This window comes from Leucoraja erinacea, chromosome 28, assembly GCF_028641065.1.
Source record: "Leucoraja erinacea ecotype New England chromosome 28, Leri_hhj_1, whole genome shotgun sequence".
NCBI lineage: Eukaryota > Metazoa > Chordata > Chondrichthyes > Rajiformes > Rajidae > Leucoraja > Leucoraja erinaceus.
In genome coordinates, this window is record NC_073404.1 from 7,799,450 (window position 1) to 7,814,297 (window position 14,848).

General features: G+C 48.1%; 1 protein-coding gene across 2 annotated transcripts; it reads left to right on the forward strand.

The window, feature by feature from the left end:
- The first annotated feature begins 306 nt into the window (after positions 1-306).
- On the forward strand, positions 307-8,926 carry mrm3a (mitochondrial rRNA methyltransferase 3a). Of its 2 annotated transcripts, XM_055657620.1 has the most exons (5): positions 753-891; positions 1,517-1,721; positions 4,218-4,462; positions 6,383-6,547; positions 7,560-8,926. In XM_055657620.1, exons 2-5 carry the CDS (start codon positions 1,714-1,716, stop codon positions 8,099-8,101), a joined length of 960 nt encoding a protein of 319 aa, XP_055513595.1. In that variant the 5' UTR covers positions 753-891; positions 1,517-1,713; the 3' UTR covers positions 8,102-8,926. The 2 variants fall into 2 exon arrangements, with proteins under 2 accessions (XP_055513594.1, XP_055513595.1); XM_055657619.1 differs by lacking the exon at positions 1,517-1,721 and having other exon boundaries at positions 307-891.
- The last annotated feature ends 5,922 nt before the right edge of the window (positions 8,927-14,848 follow it).

The window sequence follows — 14,848 nt, forward strand, 5'->3', positions numbered from 1 at the left end:
ACAACCATTGTGCTATTAAACTTGTGTAGGAAGGAACTGCAGTTGCTGGTTTACACTGAAATGCTGGATTAAAAGTGGATGTTTTTGATTCTGCTGTGGGGGGACGTTTGTGTTGAACTCTATAATGTGTTGTGTCCATTTTCTTTATTTTTTTTAACCTTTATCTATGGCATAGAAACTTATTATCTATTTTATGTAAAGCACTTTGGTGTCAATGCGAGTTGACTTAAAACGTGCTATATAAATAAAACTTACTTACTTACTAAAATGCTGGAGTTGCTCAGTGGGACAGGCAGCATCTCTGGAGAGAAGGAATGGATGACGTCGGCCAGCTGGTGACGTGAGTCTGCTTCTGGCCTAGTGCGCAGGCGCGACGTTGCGGGCTAAGATGGCGGCGCTCAGGGTGCTCGTGTTTGGCGGGGCCGTCGCTCCTCTCCCATTCCCGGCCGCTCCTCTCTCATTCCCGGCCGCTGCGGGGAGGCGCTACGTGAGAGCGCTGAGGAGGAGGCCCATCGAGGTGCTGGACACTCGGCGGCAGGGAGCTGCTGGGGCCGGGGAGGCTCCCGGACGGGAGAGGCCGGGGCTCAGTGGGCCCGCCCGGCAGACGGAGATTCAGCTCGGTGGTCGGGCCGGGCAGCTGCCCCTCGGCCGGGAGAGGACTGGACTTCGTGGTCCGGCCGGGCAGAAGGAGCTTGGACTCGGTGGTCCGGACGGGCAGGAGGGACCTGGGCACCGTGGTCGTTCTGGACAGCTGTCCCTCGGCCGGGAGAAGACTGGACTTCGTGGTCCGGACGGGCAGGAGGGACCTGGGCTCCGTGGTACGGCTGGGCAGTTGCCCTTCGGCCCCGGCCTGTCGTTCGAGAGGGCGTTCCCCGGAGACAAGCGGCTGGCGTAAGGATGATGATGATACTTTATTGTCACTTGTACCCAGCTAGATGCTGTGAAATTATTTGTTTTTGCATACAAAGTACACAAAATGGTCGCCATAAAGGCGCTAAACAAAATTGCAAAAAGTACTCATCCCTTCTTTGTCCGGGTCCCGTGGAAGATGTATTGATCAAACATCCAGGCAGGGCTGACCTTCAGCAGGGGACAATTGGGGCAAGTGTGGTTACCTCTCCTCTACCGGTTCCATCTGCCCTTCATCTCCCTCCTCAACAGGTTCCACTCATCGCCAGTCAGACCTGATCTCCCTTCGACGTCTTCAGTCCTAATGTAAGGTCTCGACTATCCCTCTGCCTCTGCAGATGCTACCTGAGCCGCTGAGTTCAATGGTCCTTTATTGTCATGTGTACCATTTCAGGTACTGTGAAATTTGATTTACCATTCAGTCATACCAGAAAAAAGCAACAATACACACAACTACATAAAAATTAACATAAACATCCAGCAGCTCCCCCACATTCCTCACTGTGATGGAAGGCAATAAAGTGTTATCTTATCCTCCAGCACTTTGTGTTTTGTTCACGATTCCAGCATTCTTTTGATGAGATTTCCTCTCATTCTACTAAACTAGAGAATACAGTCCATCCAGTCAATCTCCAAGGGCGGCCATGGTGGCACAATGGTAGAGTTGCTGCCTTACAGCGCTTGCAGCACCGGAGACCCGGGTTCGATCCCGATGACGGGAGCTGTCTGTACGGAGTTTGTACGTTCTCCCCGTGACCGTGTGGGTTTTCTCCGAGATCTTCAGTTTCCTCCCACACTCCAAAGATGTACAGGTATGTAGGTTAATTGGCTTGCTATATATGTAAATTGTCCCCAGTGTGTGTCGGGTAGTGTTAATGTGCGGGGATTGCTGGTCAGTGTGGACTCGGTGGTCCGAAGGGCCTGTTTCTGCGCTGTATCTCTAAACTAAACCTCTTATGGCAAACCTGCCATTCCTGGAACCAGTCTAGTAAATCTTTACTGAACTTCCTCTAACATATTCACCCTTTGGAAGGTGACTGTGCCCTACAATACAAGGAAGTCCCACAAGGTCTTGTATAATTGCAATAAAGCTTCCTTCTGTCATGAAATCGTCTTATAACAAAGGCTGGCCTGCCATATGTTCTTGGGACTACTTGCTACATCTGAACTTCGGCCTTCGGAAACCTGTGTACGTGCACACCTGTCCCTTTCAACATCACTATCCACTATCACTCGCCATTTAACAATACCCTGCTTATCAGTTATATTCTTCAAAATCCAGATATTAGAAATCCTAATACACCACATCCTTCAGTCTGGAGTCACCTTTCTCAGTATTAAGAAGGTTATCGACCAGTAACGTCACCTATTCCTTTTCTTCAGAGATGCTTCCTGACCTTTTTGTGTTTCTTCACACCACATCCTCAGTTTTCTTTCTTCTCTATTTTGATACTTGCATCCTCAAAAAACATTTGTTAACATCATTTTTGCTTTATCGGTTGATTGGGGTCACTCTTGCAGCAAGATGAAGCCTGGTTTATAGACAGAACCTACTCCCAATTAGTGAGTCATTCTGGGGATTCGTTTAAAGTTTGGGCAAAAGGTGAATGTCAGGGAAAAACATTATGCTCAGAATGATCTGAAATTCAGGGCAAAAAATAAACAGCCGGATAAACTCAGTGAGACAAGCAGCATCTATGGAGGCAAACAAATAGTGGATGTTTTATGCAGAGACCCTGCATCAGGACAGAGGGGAGACAGATAATGAAAGAGAAATAAAAGGAGGCAAATGGAGCCAGGTGGGGGAAGAGGAGTGTGGAGGCAGTGACAGCATCTGCAAGGTGATGTCGAAATGCGGCTGCAGATGCCGGAATCTAAGTTTTAGAGTCATAAAGTGTGGAAACAGACCCTTCAGCCCAACTTGCCCTCACTGATCAACATTCCCATCTACACTAATCCCACTTGCATGCATTTGGCCCTTATCCCTCTAAACCTGTCCTATCTATGTACATGTCTGGTTGTTTATTAAATGTTGTGATAGTCCCAGTTTCAACTACCTCTTCTGGCAGCGCATTCCATACACCCACCAGATTTTGCGTGAATAAGGTACCCCTCAGATTTCCATAAAACCTTTCTCCCTTCACCTTAAACCTATGCCTTCTGGTTCTCGTTTCCCCCACTCTGGGCAGGAGACTATGTGCGTCCACCGGATCAATTCCGCTCATTATTTTATACACCTTTATAAGATCAGGTAAGAAAGGTGATGTGTGAAGTCTTACTCATGCTGCCTTGAGTCGCTGAGCTCTTCCAGCAGTTTATTTTGCTCCATTTGGCCCATATCCCTCCAAACCTATCCTAACCATGTACTTGTCTAAATGTTTATTAAATGTTGTAATAGTCCCAGCTTCAACTACCTCTTCTGGCAGCTCGTTCCATAAACCACCCTTGTGTGAAAAGGCTACCCCTCAGATTCCTATTAAATCTTTCCCCCCTCGTTTCAAACCTATGTCCTCTGGTTCTCAATTCCCCTACTCTGAGCAAGAGACTGTGATTTCCTGTTCCTCCTCGCCCCTCAGATGCAGCATGCTCAAGAAACTTCACTCAGTGTTATCAATACAAATCTGGGGTGAGCATTAAGTAAGCTCAGAGACGGGAAGGCTCGCAACATGTAAACTAAATATTATCTGCAATATTGATGGAATTAATTAGAGAGACTGGAAAATCAATAGGAAGGGCACTTTTTACATTCCTTGACACAGTTCTGCATGTAAGAACAGTTCTATGATCCTTTTGTGATGTGAACCGCTTGGTCCATTTTATGTCCAGGTTTCTCATTAAAAAAAAAAAATGTGATTTAAAAAATAAAATCTGCTTTGGAGAGGCGCAGTGGCTCAGAGTTGCTGCCTTACAATGCCAGAGACCCGGGTTCAATCCTGACTACAGGTGCTGTCTGTATGGAGTTTGTACGTTCTCCCAGTGACCTGTGTGGGTTTTCTCTGGGAGCTCCGGTTTCTTCCCACAGGTTTGTAGGTTAATTGGCTTCTTATATTTGTAAATTGTCCCCAGTGTGTGTAGGATAATGTTAGCGCGCGGGGATCGCTGGACACTGGACTCTATGGGCTGAAGGGCCTGGTCCTGTGCTGGATCTCTAAACTAAATGGCGAATCTGTGTCGGAAGGAACTGCAGATGCTGGTTTACACCGAAGATAGACATAAAGTGCTGGAGTAACTCAGCGGCACAGGCAGCATCTGAATCGCTTGGTCCATTTTTGACCGGTAATTCTGGTTTCTCTTTCCTGCTGTTATAGAAAAGTTATGACCATTGTGAAGTCCAAGAAATTCCGTAACCAGCATGGGAAAATCCTACTGGAGGGTTGGCGGCTGATAGCGGACGCCTTGGAAGCCGGAGCGTCGCTGGAGACCCTCTTCTTCAGTAACATGGACAGCGTGAAGGAATTGCCTCCGGAGAAACTGAAGCACGTTAAATTGATCAAAGTGAAGTTTGACGAGATTAAGATGTGGTCTGAGCTTGTAACTCCCCAGGGGGCACTCGGTAAGTACCAAAAATCACCGATAAAACGGGAGAAAGGCAGAATCAGAGTCGGGGAGAGCATCATCTCATTCTGATTGCGCCTATCTCAATACGGGCCGTACCCGGGTAATGAATGCGTTCCATTTTTACAGACATCTGTTAATCAATATTTGTCCAGAAGTCCACTGTCTGGGGGCACAGTGACGCAGCGGTAGAGTTGCTGCCTTCCAGCGCCAGAGACCCGAGTTCGATCCTGACTACGGGTGCTGTCTGTACGTTCTCCCCGTGATTGTGTGGGTTTTCTCCAGGTGCTCTGGTTTCCGCCCACACCCCAAAGACATACAGGTTTGTAGGTTAATTGGCTGCTGTAAAATTGTCCCAAGTGTGGAGGATAGTTCCCGTGTATCGACCAGGTGGTCGCTGGTCGGCGCGGACTCAGTGGGCTGAAGGCAAAGAAAAAGCAAGACTGGTTAAAAAAAAAAAAAAAGCATAAGATAGGAGTACAGCACAGGGACAGGCCATTCATCCCACAATGTCTGTGCCGAACATGATTCCAGGTTAAACTAATCTCTTCTGCCTGCACATGTTCCATATCCCTCCAATCCCAGCCTATCCATGTGCCTATCGAAAAGCCTCTTAAACACTACTATTTTATCTGGCTTTTGACCATGCCTGAGGCTTTGCTTCTGTTTGTGGTGTTTTTGATGTTTTTTTATTTTACATGTCTTTTCCTACTATTTCTTTTGATTGTTATTTTTGGCGTGTATTAATTTTTTGAGAAACTCAGCGGGTGCGGCAGCATCTATGAAGCGTAGAAAATAGGCAACGTTTCGCCCCGAAACGTTGCCTATTTTCTACGCTTCATAGATGCTGCCGCACCCGCTGAGTTTCTCCAGCAATTTTGTCCACCTACTATTTTATCTGACCACCACCACCACCACCACCACCCCTGGCAGCACATTCCACCACCCTCTACGTACACCACATGCCTCCACACACAGCAGAATAGCAATGACCAGATGCTATTTCTGACAATACAGTCCCTCTTCGCCTGATGAGGCGGACCTAGAGGCTGTCATTCTTTGAACTAATGGGGACAACAAATCAATGCACACACCTAAAAGCACACACTGCTAATATTAAAGCAAGTATCAGCTTATACATGAATAGTAATTCTATATCACTTTGCATTGATGCATGTCAAAGTGTTCTTGTACCAAGCTGCTGTGAGGCAAACAATGTTGATGAGTGGACATTCTATACTCCAATTTTAGGTCACCTCTAACAACCTCTCCCTTTCTCCCCCCCACCACACCCCTTTTTCTTGCCCCCTCCCACGTACCCCACCTGGACTTGCACCTGTTTCTACCCTTCTCCCTCACCTCTGTTCCTTCACAAATCACAGCTCTTCAATCCTTTTCTCTCACCATTTTGTCCAACCATCTGCCTATCAAAACTCCCACTTGCCTATGTTCGCCTTTTACCCTCCTCTCTTTGTCATGCCCCTACTAGATTTCTTACCCCCACAATCAGTCTGAAGAAGGGTCCTGACCTGAAACTTTACCTATCCATGTTCTCCAGAGATGCTGCCTCCCTCCCCCCCCCTCCCCCCTGCTCATTACTCCAGCACTTTGTGTCTTTTTTGTTGTAAATTGCACCTGCAGTTCCTTGTCTCTACATCTGGTGAACGGCAGATCATTTTTCACAGCAAGCTGAATGTGATGAAGGGCAGATTGTCCAGGCCTCCAGCTGAACCCCCTACTCTTCAGAAATGTAATGACATTTCCAGCACTGAGTGGAGGCCAGGCATCCATTTAAGATCTTGACTGGACAACAGTGAAAATAGTGCGCAACCTTTGTCTGGCCTGGAACTACACGTGAAAAAAGTCGGGCAGGATTTAAAATACTAAATGTCCCACCTGCTCTCGTTGTTTCTGACAGGAATTTTTGTTAAGCCAGAATATTCAAAGATGAAGTATCCAATTCAACAAGAGCACACTGTTCCCCTCTTCCTCATTTGTGACAACATCCGAGATCCCGGGAACCTGGGCACAATATTACGATCTGCAGCGGCAGCTGGCTGCAGTAAGATATTATTGACCAAAGGTGAGTATCTATGACCCTCTGCACCCTCAACACGTTGTCTTCTCTCCAGAGTCTCCTCACGGGGCAGCAGCCTGGTTGAAACGCCACCTCTACCACCACAAACTGGCAGCAAAGACAACCAAGGTTGCCCAGGCCACAGCACTGAAGCAGGCCATTTGGCCCATTGACTCCATGCTATCATGTGCCTGTTTGCACTAATCGAACAAAAATCCGGGGTGGGAGATTGCGTGGTCCGCCTTGTTTCGACGAATGCAATCAACCTGGTGTGCACAATCAAATAAGATCAAATAGAACAAGTTGTCCTACAACTTTAGACTGTGCACGCCAAGAAGAAGAAGAAAAATCCCAATTTATTGTTTGCAAATCTTTCTACTTTGGGGAAGAGTTTATTGCTGTCCCCTTTATCTATACCCTATGTGATTTTATATACCCCAATTATAGGTGGCACAGTGGCGTAACTGGTAGAGCTGCTGCCTCACAGCGCTACAGGCCTGGGTTTGAACCTGACCTCTGGTGCTGTCTGTGTGGAGTTTGTATTCTCTCCCTGTGCCCATATAGATTTCCTCTGGGTGCTCCGGTTTCCTCCCACATCTCAAAGATGTAGATTTATTGACCCTCTGTAAAATTATGCCGAGTGTGTAGGGAGTGGAAGTGATAACATGGACCTAGTGACAGATGGTCGAACGGCCTGTTTCCACGCTGTGTCTCTAAACTAATACTAAAACTAAAAGAAGCCTCTGCAGGAACAACTCATCTATCATCAAGGCATGGTTGCAGCCCTTGCACTTAACATTGAATTTAATCATTTTGGATAATTATTTTTTAATTGACAGATACAGCATGTAACCAAGCCCTTTAGCCCATTGATATCTTCAAACACTGACCCTCACTCCGAGCTTATGCACGAATGACAGTGTTGTGTTGTTAAAAGCTAATGCAGGGAATTATTGAAATTGTATAACTCCCCCTCCCTCTTCCCCTCTCCCTCTCTCTCTCCCCCCTCCCCGTGCAGGTTGTGTGGATGTGTGGGAGCCCAAAGTGCTTCGGGCCGGAATGGGTGCTCACTTCCGCATGGCCGTGATAGCGAGCCTGGAGTGGGAGGTGGTTCCCAACTACATCTCCACCAGCACCTGTGTCCACGTGGCGGACCATTCCTACCCGGATGTCGGCAGCCCCTCGGCCCTCCCTGGACCCCTGTCTGCGGGTGACCGGACCTGCACGTCTTCGCGCACAGCGGACGAGTACGAGGAGAGCGACAGCAAGGACGAGGAGCGAGAGTGCTCGCTCTCGCTGCCCAAGGTGGACACTCAGAGTTGCTACCAACCGTGGGCGATGGAACAGACGGCCATTGTGGTGGGCGGGGAGACGCACGGCCTCAGCCTAGAGGCTCTCTTGTTGGCGGAGAAGACGAGGGGGCGGAGACTGTACATTCCCATCACTCCGGGCGTGGAGAGCCTCAATTCGGCCATGGCCGCGTGCATTTTACTCTTCGAGGGCCAGCGGCAGCTCTTGCTTCAGGCAGCAAATGCCAACAGGACTCCAACGAGCCAGTAGTAACATCGCTGTTCTATGATCAAAAACGAACAAAAAAAATAAAACAAGTGAATCCTTTACAATCTCTAATCCAGCTGTCTTTCAACTATTCACAACTTTTAATTTAGTTTATAGATAGACACAAAATGCTGGAGCAACTTAGCGGGTCAGGCAGCATCTCTGGAGACATAGGATGGGTGGCGTTTCGGGACAACGCCCTTCTTTAGTTTAGTATTTTAGAGATACAGCATGTTAACCAGCCCTTCAGCCCATCGAATCCATGCTGACCGTCCATTGCCCATTCACACTAATTATCCCGCGTGTGCATCCCACTCCCGACACATTTGGCCGATTTGCAGAGGCCAAATAACCTATTGTCTCGCACGTCTTCCGGATGTGGGAGGGAACTGGAGCACCCGGATGAAACCCACGCGGTCATGGTGAGAAGGTGCAAACTCCACACAGACAGCAGCCGAGGTCAGGGTCGAACCAGCGGACGGGGTCGAACCTGGATCCCTGGCGCTGCAAGGCAGCAGTTCTACCAGCTGTGTCACAGTGATGCCTCACACCAATAGAGTCAGCTGTGCAAGTCAAACAGGTAGCGTGATAATAACACTGGTATCGTGTGTTCTTACAGGGACGTAGACAATATACCGGTGTTTGTCATTGTCGGCACAATCCCACTGATTAACCAGGCAACACAAAGCCTCTGCGTGATTTGACAGAGTGGTTTTAAATGATGTACTCTAATGTACATTGACTACAGTGTTAGTGTTTGCAGAACTGTATAAACAATATATTATGCACTTCAATGCAAAACTATTAAATGTCAGGCAATTACCACAACCTGCATACTTTGCAAAGTATTGTTTTGCTTGATTAAATGTAGCCTTCATGAATGACTTCTGATGAAAGGGCTGCCGTCTGTGATGAGAGCGCTCTTAACCTTTAGTGGGGCTAGTGGAGAGGTCCAGGGCTAACAGGTTCTATTCTAGTATTATTTTAACCTGGATATTACTCTTATATTTTGGTAACATCCAACTCTGTTCTTTTTCTTCTCTTCTTCCCCCCCCCCTGATTCCAATGCACATCCATTCTCCCACTGTCCCACCGCGTCCCCTTCTGTAAGGCATGAGAGCAGAATTAGGCCATTTGGCCCATTGAGTGCTCCACCATTTAATCACTGCATATCTCTCTCTCAACCCCCATTCTCCTGCCTTCTCCCTGTAACCTTTAGCATCCTTACTAATCAAGATTTAAAAAAATACCAAATGACTTTGACTCCACTGCTATCTACGGCAATGAATTCCAGATTCACCACCCTCTGGCTAAAGAAATTCCTCCTCGTCTCCATTCTAAAGATATGTCCCTTTATTCTGAAGCTGCACTGTCTGGTCCTAGATTCTCCCACTACTGGAAACATTCACTCTATCTAGGACTTTAATTATCCAGCAGTTTTCAGTGAGATTACCCCCTCATCTTTCCAACCTACTGAGTACAGGTCCAGAGCCATCAAAAGCATCTCATGCGTTAACTCAATCAACCCCGGATCATTGGTAGACAAAAATGCTGGAGAAACTCAGAGGGTGAGGCAGCATCTATGGAGCGAAGGAAATAGGCAACGTTTCAGGTCGAAACCCTTCTTCAGGCTGGGTTTCTTAGACAACGGTATCGACCCGAAACGTTGCCTATTTTCTTCGCTCCATAGATGCTGCCTCACCCGCTGAGTTTCTCCAGCATTTTTGTCTACCTTGGATTTTCCAGCATCTGCAGTTCCTTCTTAAACATCCCTGGATCATTCGTGTCAATGAGATTCCCTCATCCTATCTATACCCCCCGACTTTACATTTCACTGCTCGTTCAAACCTACCTCCTCTCTCTGTTAAGGTGAATGGCAAAAGGACCTTGGGGAAGCGGGTAGAGATGCTTTCTCACAGCGCCAGAGACCCAGGTTCGATCCTGACCTCGGGTGCAATCTGTGGGGTTTGCACGTCCTCCCCGTGACCACCTGGGCTTCCCCCAGGTGCTCCGGTTTCCTCCCACGTTCCTAAAGACATACGGGTTAATTGGCCTCTGCAAATTCCTCCTCGTGTGTAGGGAGTGGATGAGAAAGTGGGATGACATAAACTAGTGTGAACCGGTGATCGATGGGCAGTGTGGACCTAGTGTGCTGAAGGGCCATGTTGTATCTAAACTAAGTTAAACTCTGAACTCAGCTAAATATGAGATTTGAAGCTTGGGAGTGGATGAAGAACACAACTTTCAGAGGGAATTAATTAAATACCTGCATGGAAAACGTTTGAGGGATTGTTGAGAAAGAGAATGCGGTGGGACTAATTGGAGAGCACTTTGAGGGAACAGATAGGGGCATAGTGAAGCAAATTGGCCAGGTGCAGTGTAAATGTGGAGGAAAGAACTGCAGATTCTGGTTTACAAAGACAAACAAAGGACACTTATTGTCACACACACCAACTGGTGTAGTGTAATTTGAGTTGCCATTGCAGCACACCAATAATACATTGAAGATAGATCACGAAATGCTGGAGGAACTCATCGGGACAGGCAGCAACTCTGGAGAGAAGAAATGGGCGACGTTTCGGGTCTGAGGAAGGGTCTCGCCCCGCAACGTTACCGATTCCTTCTCTCCAGAGTTGCTGCCTGTCCCGCTGAGTTACTGCAGCCAGTTGCAGTTCAGTAGCTTGCCACTAGCCGGTGCTGCATCCATTAAGTGAGGCGAGCCGCACTGCTGCAATCCTGATATCAGCCACATGGTGGTGCCTGGATCCATACACAAGCCGCAGCCACTTTAATGGGTGGGGGAGTTCCTCTCAGCTGCTGAACAGAGTACACATATGTTCTTTATGGTTTAGGGGTGACCTCAGCGCAAATATACAAAATTCTAAGCAGGCTGTTTCATTTAGCTGGAGAGTCTACAACCAGGGAGTGCATTTCAGGATAACAAGTCAACCGTTTAGGACTGTTGTGGATTGTGAATCTTTAGAATGCACCAGAGGTCTGTTGCAGAGAGCGCTGTGAAGGATGAAATTTATGGTCCTCTTAAGAGAGATGGGATTTGGATCAACCAGTGGGGACCTTATCGAACAGCAGAGCAGACATTTGCACACAGCCTTTTACCCAGAGTAGGGGGATCAAGAACCAGGTTTAATATGAGAGGAGAGATATGTAATAGGAATCGAAGGGGGCAACCTTTTCACACACAGGGTGTTGTGGATGAGGAATGAGCTGCCAGAGGAGGTAATTGAGGCAGGTACTGTAAACAACATTTAAAAGACAGATTTAGAGGGATATGGGGCAAGAGTCAAGTGTGTTTATCGCCATATGCCATATTGTAAAGGCCGAGATTGACAGATTCTTGATTAGTACGGGTGTCGGGGGTTATGGGGAGCAGGCAGAAGAATGGGGCTGAGAGGGGAAGATAGATCAGCCATGATTGAATGGCGAAGTAGAGTTGATAGGCCCAATGGCCTAATTCAGCTCCTATAACTTATGTAATAATGAAGATCCTATTGCAAGGAAAGGCAGGGGAATACTCTTTGGTATCTGGGTCACCATTCTTCAACCAGTAATATGAAACTAGACGGTATAGCCTTTATCACACTGTCTATGAGAAGGAGGGGCACCCGCCTCATGAAGTGCCTGCATTTATCAATGGTTTCTTCATTAGCATGTGTACCAAGGTACAGTGAAATACTTATTATTTGCATACAGCTCTGCAAGACTATCCCCGCACCTGAGCACAATCCCCCGGTTGATACAGAGTGTATAGTACAGCCCACTGAGTCCATATGCAAGAGGTGCCATTTTGGTGCCATTTCACCGTCCCAGCTGCAGCTTGCCGCTGAGGCTCGTTGCAGCCGTCTCCTCCATTTTGGTTGTCCCACGAACCAATGTCCCTCGCCTCACCCGGCCCTGTCTCCTCCCCTCAGCCAACCATGAACCATTCTACATTGCCTTGATCACCAACTACTTTCATCTGTCATTTTCACACCTGACATTCCTTATCTCCAGTTTCCCTCTTCCCTGAACCTCGGCCTGAAGAAGGGTCTCGACCCGAAGACGTTCCTCATTAATTCTCTCCAGAGATGCAGCCTGTCCCGCGCAGTTACTCCAGCGTTTTGTGTCCGCCTTTGGTTTAAACCAGCGTCTGCAGTTCCTTCCTACACATTTCAACTGAGTAGCTCTCAGTCTGAACAAGGGTGTCGACCGAAAAAACGTCACCCATTCCTTCTCTCCAGAGATGCTGCCGGTCCCGCTGAGTTACTCCAGCTTTTTGTGCCCATCTTCAGCCCTTGTTCCCCTGGGGGCATCTCCCGCAACCGGCCTTGAGGGTGCGGAAGGTAACACCCCTGGTTCCCTTTACCGGACACTTGATCCAGCGTCCGCCACCATCACCATCACCACCTCCTCTCCGATTCCCGGTAGTTAGGGGCAGGCAGGGACCGGGCTTGGCGGGCTTCCCTTTCCAGGCGTGTTCCCGGCCACACCATAGTGCAGCGGCACAGATTATGGCCACTTACCAACATTATACCAACGGCCAGTCTGCTACATACACACTGTGAGATATTCTCTCCGGCGAGTCCTCTCATTCGCACGTGACGTGGGTGTGACTGCCAACGTTGGCCTTAAACCGTGACCTACTGAGCCACCTTACAGAACTGTCAAGGGCCAACCACAATGCTGCAATCAATACTGCAGGGAAAGATGGCAGAGTTCACAAGATCACAAGCAATAGGAGCAGAATTAGACCATTCGGCCCATCAAGTCTACTCCACCATTCAATCATGGCAAATCTATCTCTCCCTCCTAACCCTATTTTCCCGCCTTCTCCCCATAACCTCTGACACCCGTACTAATCAAGAGACTTCTGCCTTAAATATATCCACTGACTTGGTCTCCACAGCCTTCTGTGGCAAAGAATTCCACCCATTGACTAAAGAAATTCCTCCTCATCTTCATAAAAGAACGTCCTTTAATTCTGAGGCAATGAGCTCTAGTCCTAGACTTTCCCACTAGTGGAAACATCCTCTCGACATTCACTCTATCCAAGCCTTTCACTATTCTGTACATTTCAATGAGGTCTACCCCCTCATTATTCTAAACTCCAGCGAGTACAGGCCCAGTTCCGACAAAGGCGTTTCTCCCATAGACTGCAGTGCTGACCTAGATGAGTTGCTACAGCGTTACAGTAATTTCACAAATGTTTCCATCGGTTACTTCATTCCAAGTGATTTAATTACCCTAATTTAAATTCCACAGTTGACGTGCTGGGACTTGAATTATTAGTTTCTGGAACTTGAGCCCACGGAAAGTTCTCATTAAGACCTAACTTCGCATTTTTGTAATGGCACGGTGGCGCAGCGGTTGGAGCTGCTGCCTCACAGCGCCGGCGAACCGGGGTTCAATCCTGACCTTGTCTGGGTGCTGTCTGTGTGGAGTTTGCACGTTCTCCCTGTGACTGCGTTGGTTTCCTCCCACATCCCAGGGACGTATAGGTTAATAGGTTATAGCCTCTGTAAATTGCCCCTAGTTAGTGGGGATTGTATGTGAAAATGGGATAACATAGAACTAGTGTGTGAATGGGCGATCGATGGTTGGTGTGGTCTCGGTGGGACAAAGTGATTCCATGCTGTGTCTCTAAAACAGACTAAACTAATTTGATTCACTTTTATTCTCGCGATTTACATAACTAATACCCATGCATATTATGGATGCAAGGAATTGCAGATGCGGGTTTACAAAAAACGGCACAAAGTGCTGGAGTAACTCAGTGGGCCAGGTGACAGCTCTGGAGAACATGGATAAGGAACGTTTTGGGTCAGGACCCTTCTTCAGACTATGAAGCTGCATCCATGACGTCTGTGTTTTTATGTAGTTTTTGTTATGATGTTGGGGTGTGTGTGTGGGGGGATGGGGGTGGGGTTATACTCAACTGGAGACCCCCTTTTCTCGTCGGGTTTCCGTTGTCGTTGGGGCCGCAACAATCCAACAGGCAAGCACTCTTCCACTCATGCTTTCTTTGGACGCTGCTCTATGCCCACTGCTGATGTGTAGCTCCACTGGAGCCCACAGACAGATTTTCGGGGCTCCTGCATTCCCGCCTGCAGGTTGAAGGACCTTTGCCCCGCGCGGCTGAAGAAGGCCGCGGGACTCTCGACCCGACAACGCTCCAACCCAAGACCCGGTGTGCTCATTGTTCAATCCCTGGACATGCCATGCCAGCCGGGGGGCTTTGACTTTGACTGCTGAATTTGTTGTGTGTCTGTCTCTGTGGACCTCTCCATATGACAATTACAGTATCTTGACTATCCATTTTACAGTATTAAGGGCTCCACCCTTCCTTGCTCATCTGTTGTCAGTCCTGCTCTGTCCTACAGTTTCCTCCCCTCTACTTTCAGTCCGAAGAAGGGTTCCGACCTGAAAAGTCAGCCGTCCTTTTTCCTCCAGAAATGGCAGCACGCTGGCTCTGCGGTAGAGTTGCTGCCTCTCAGTGCCAGAGTCCCAGGTTCGATCCTGACTACGGGCGCTTGTCTGTACGGAGTTTGTACGTTCTCCCTGTGACCGCGTGGGTTTTCTTTGGGAGCTCCAGGTTCCTCCCACAACCGAGAGACGTGCAGGTTTGCAGGTTAATCGGCGGTAAATTGTAAACTCTCCCTAGTGTGTGACAGGATAGTGTTAGTGTGTGGGAGTCAGTGGTTGGCATGGACTCAGTGGGCAGAAGGGCCTGTTTCTGTGCTGTATCTCTGAACG

Excerpts from the sequence above, each read along its gene's own strand:
- mrm3a (XM_055657619.1), top strand. The coding sequence starts at position 389 with ATGGCGGCGCTCAGGGTGCTCGTGTTTGGCGGGGCCGTCGCTCCTCTC. Across the intron at positions 892-4,217 it reads CCCGGAGACAAGCGGCTGGC|AAAAGTTATGACCATTGTGA; the intron begins GTAAGGATGATG and ends CTGCTGTTATAG. Across the intron at positions 4,463-6,382 it reads AACTCCCCAGGGGGCACTCG|GAATTTTTGTTAAGCCAGAA; the intron begins GTAAGTACCAAA and ends TGTTTCTGACAG.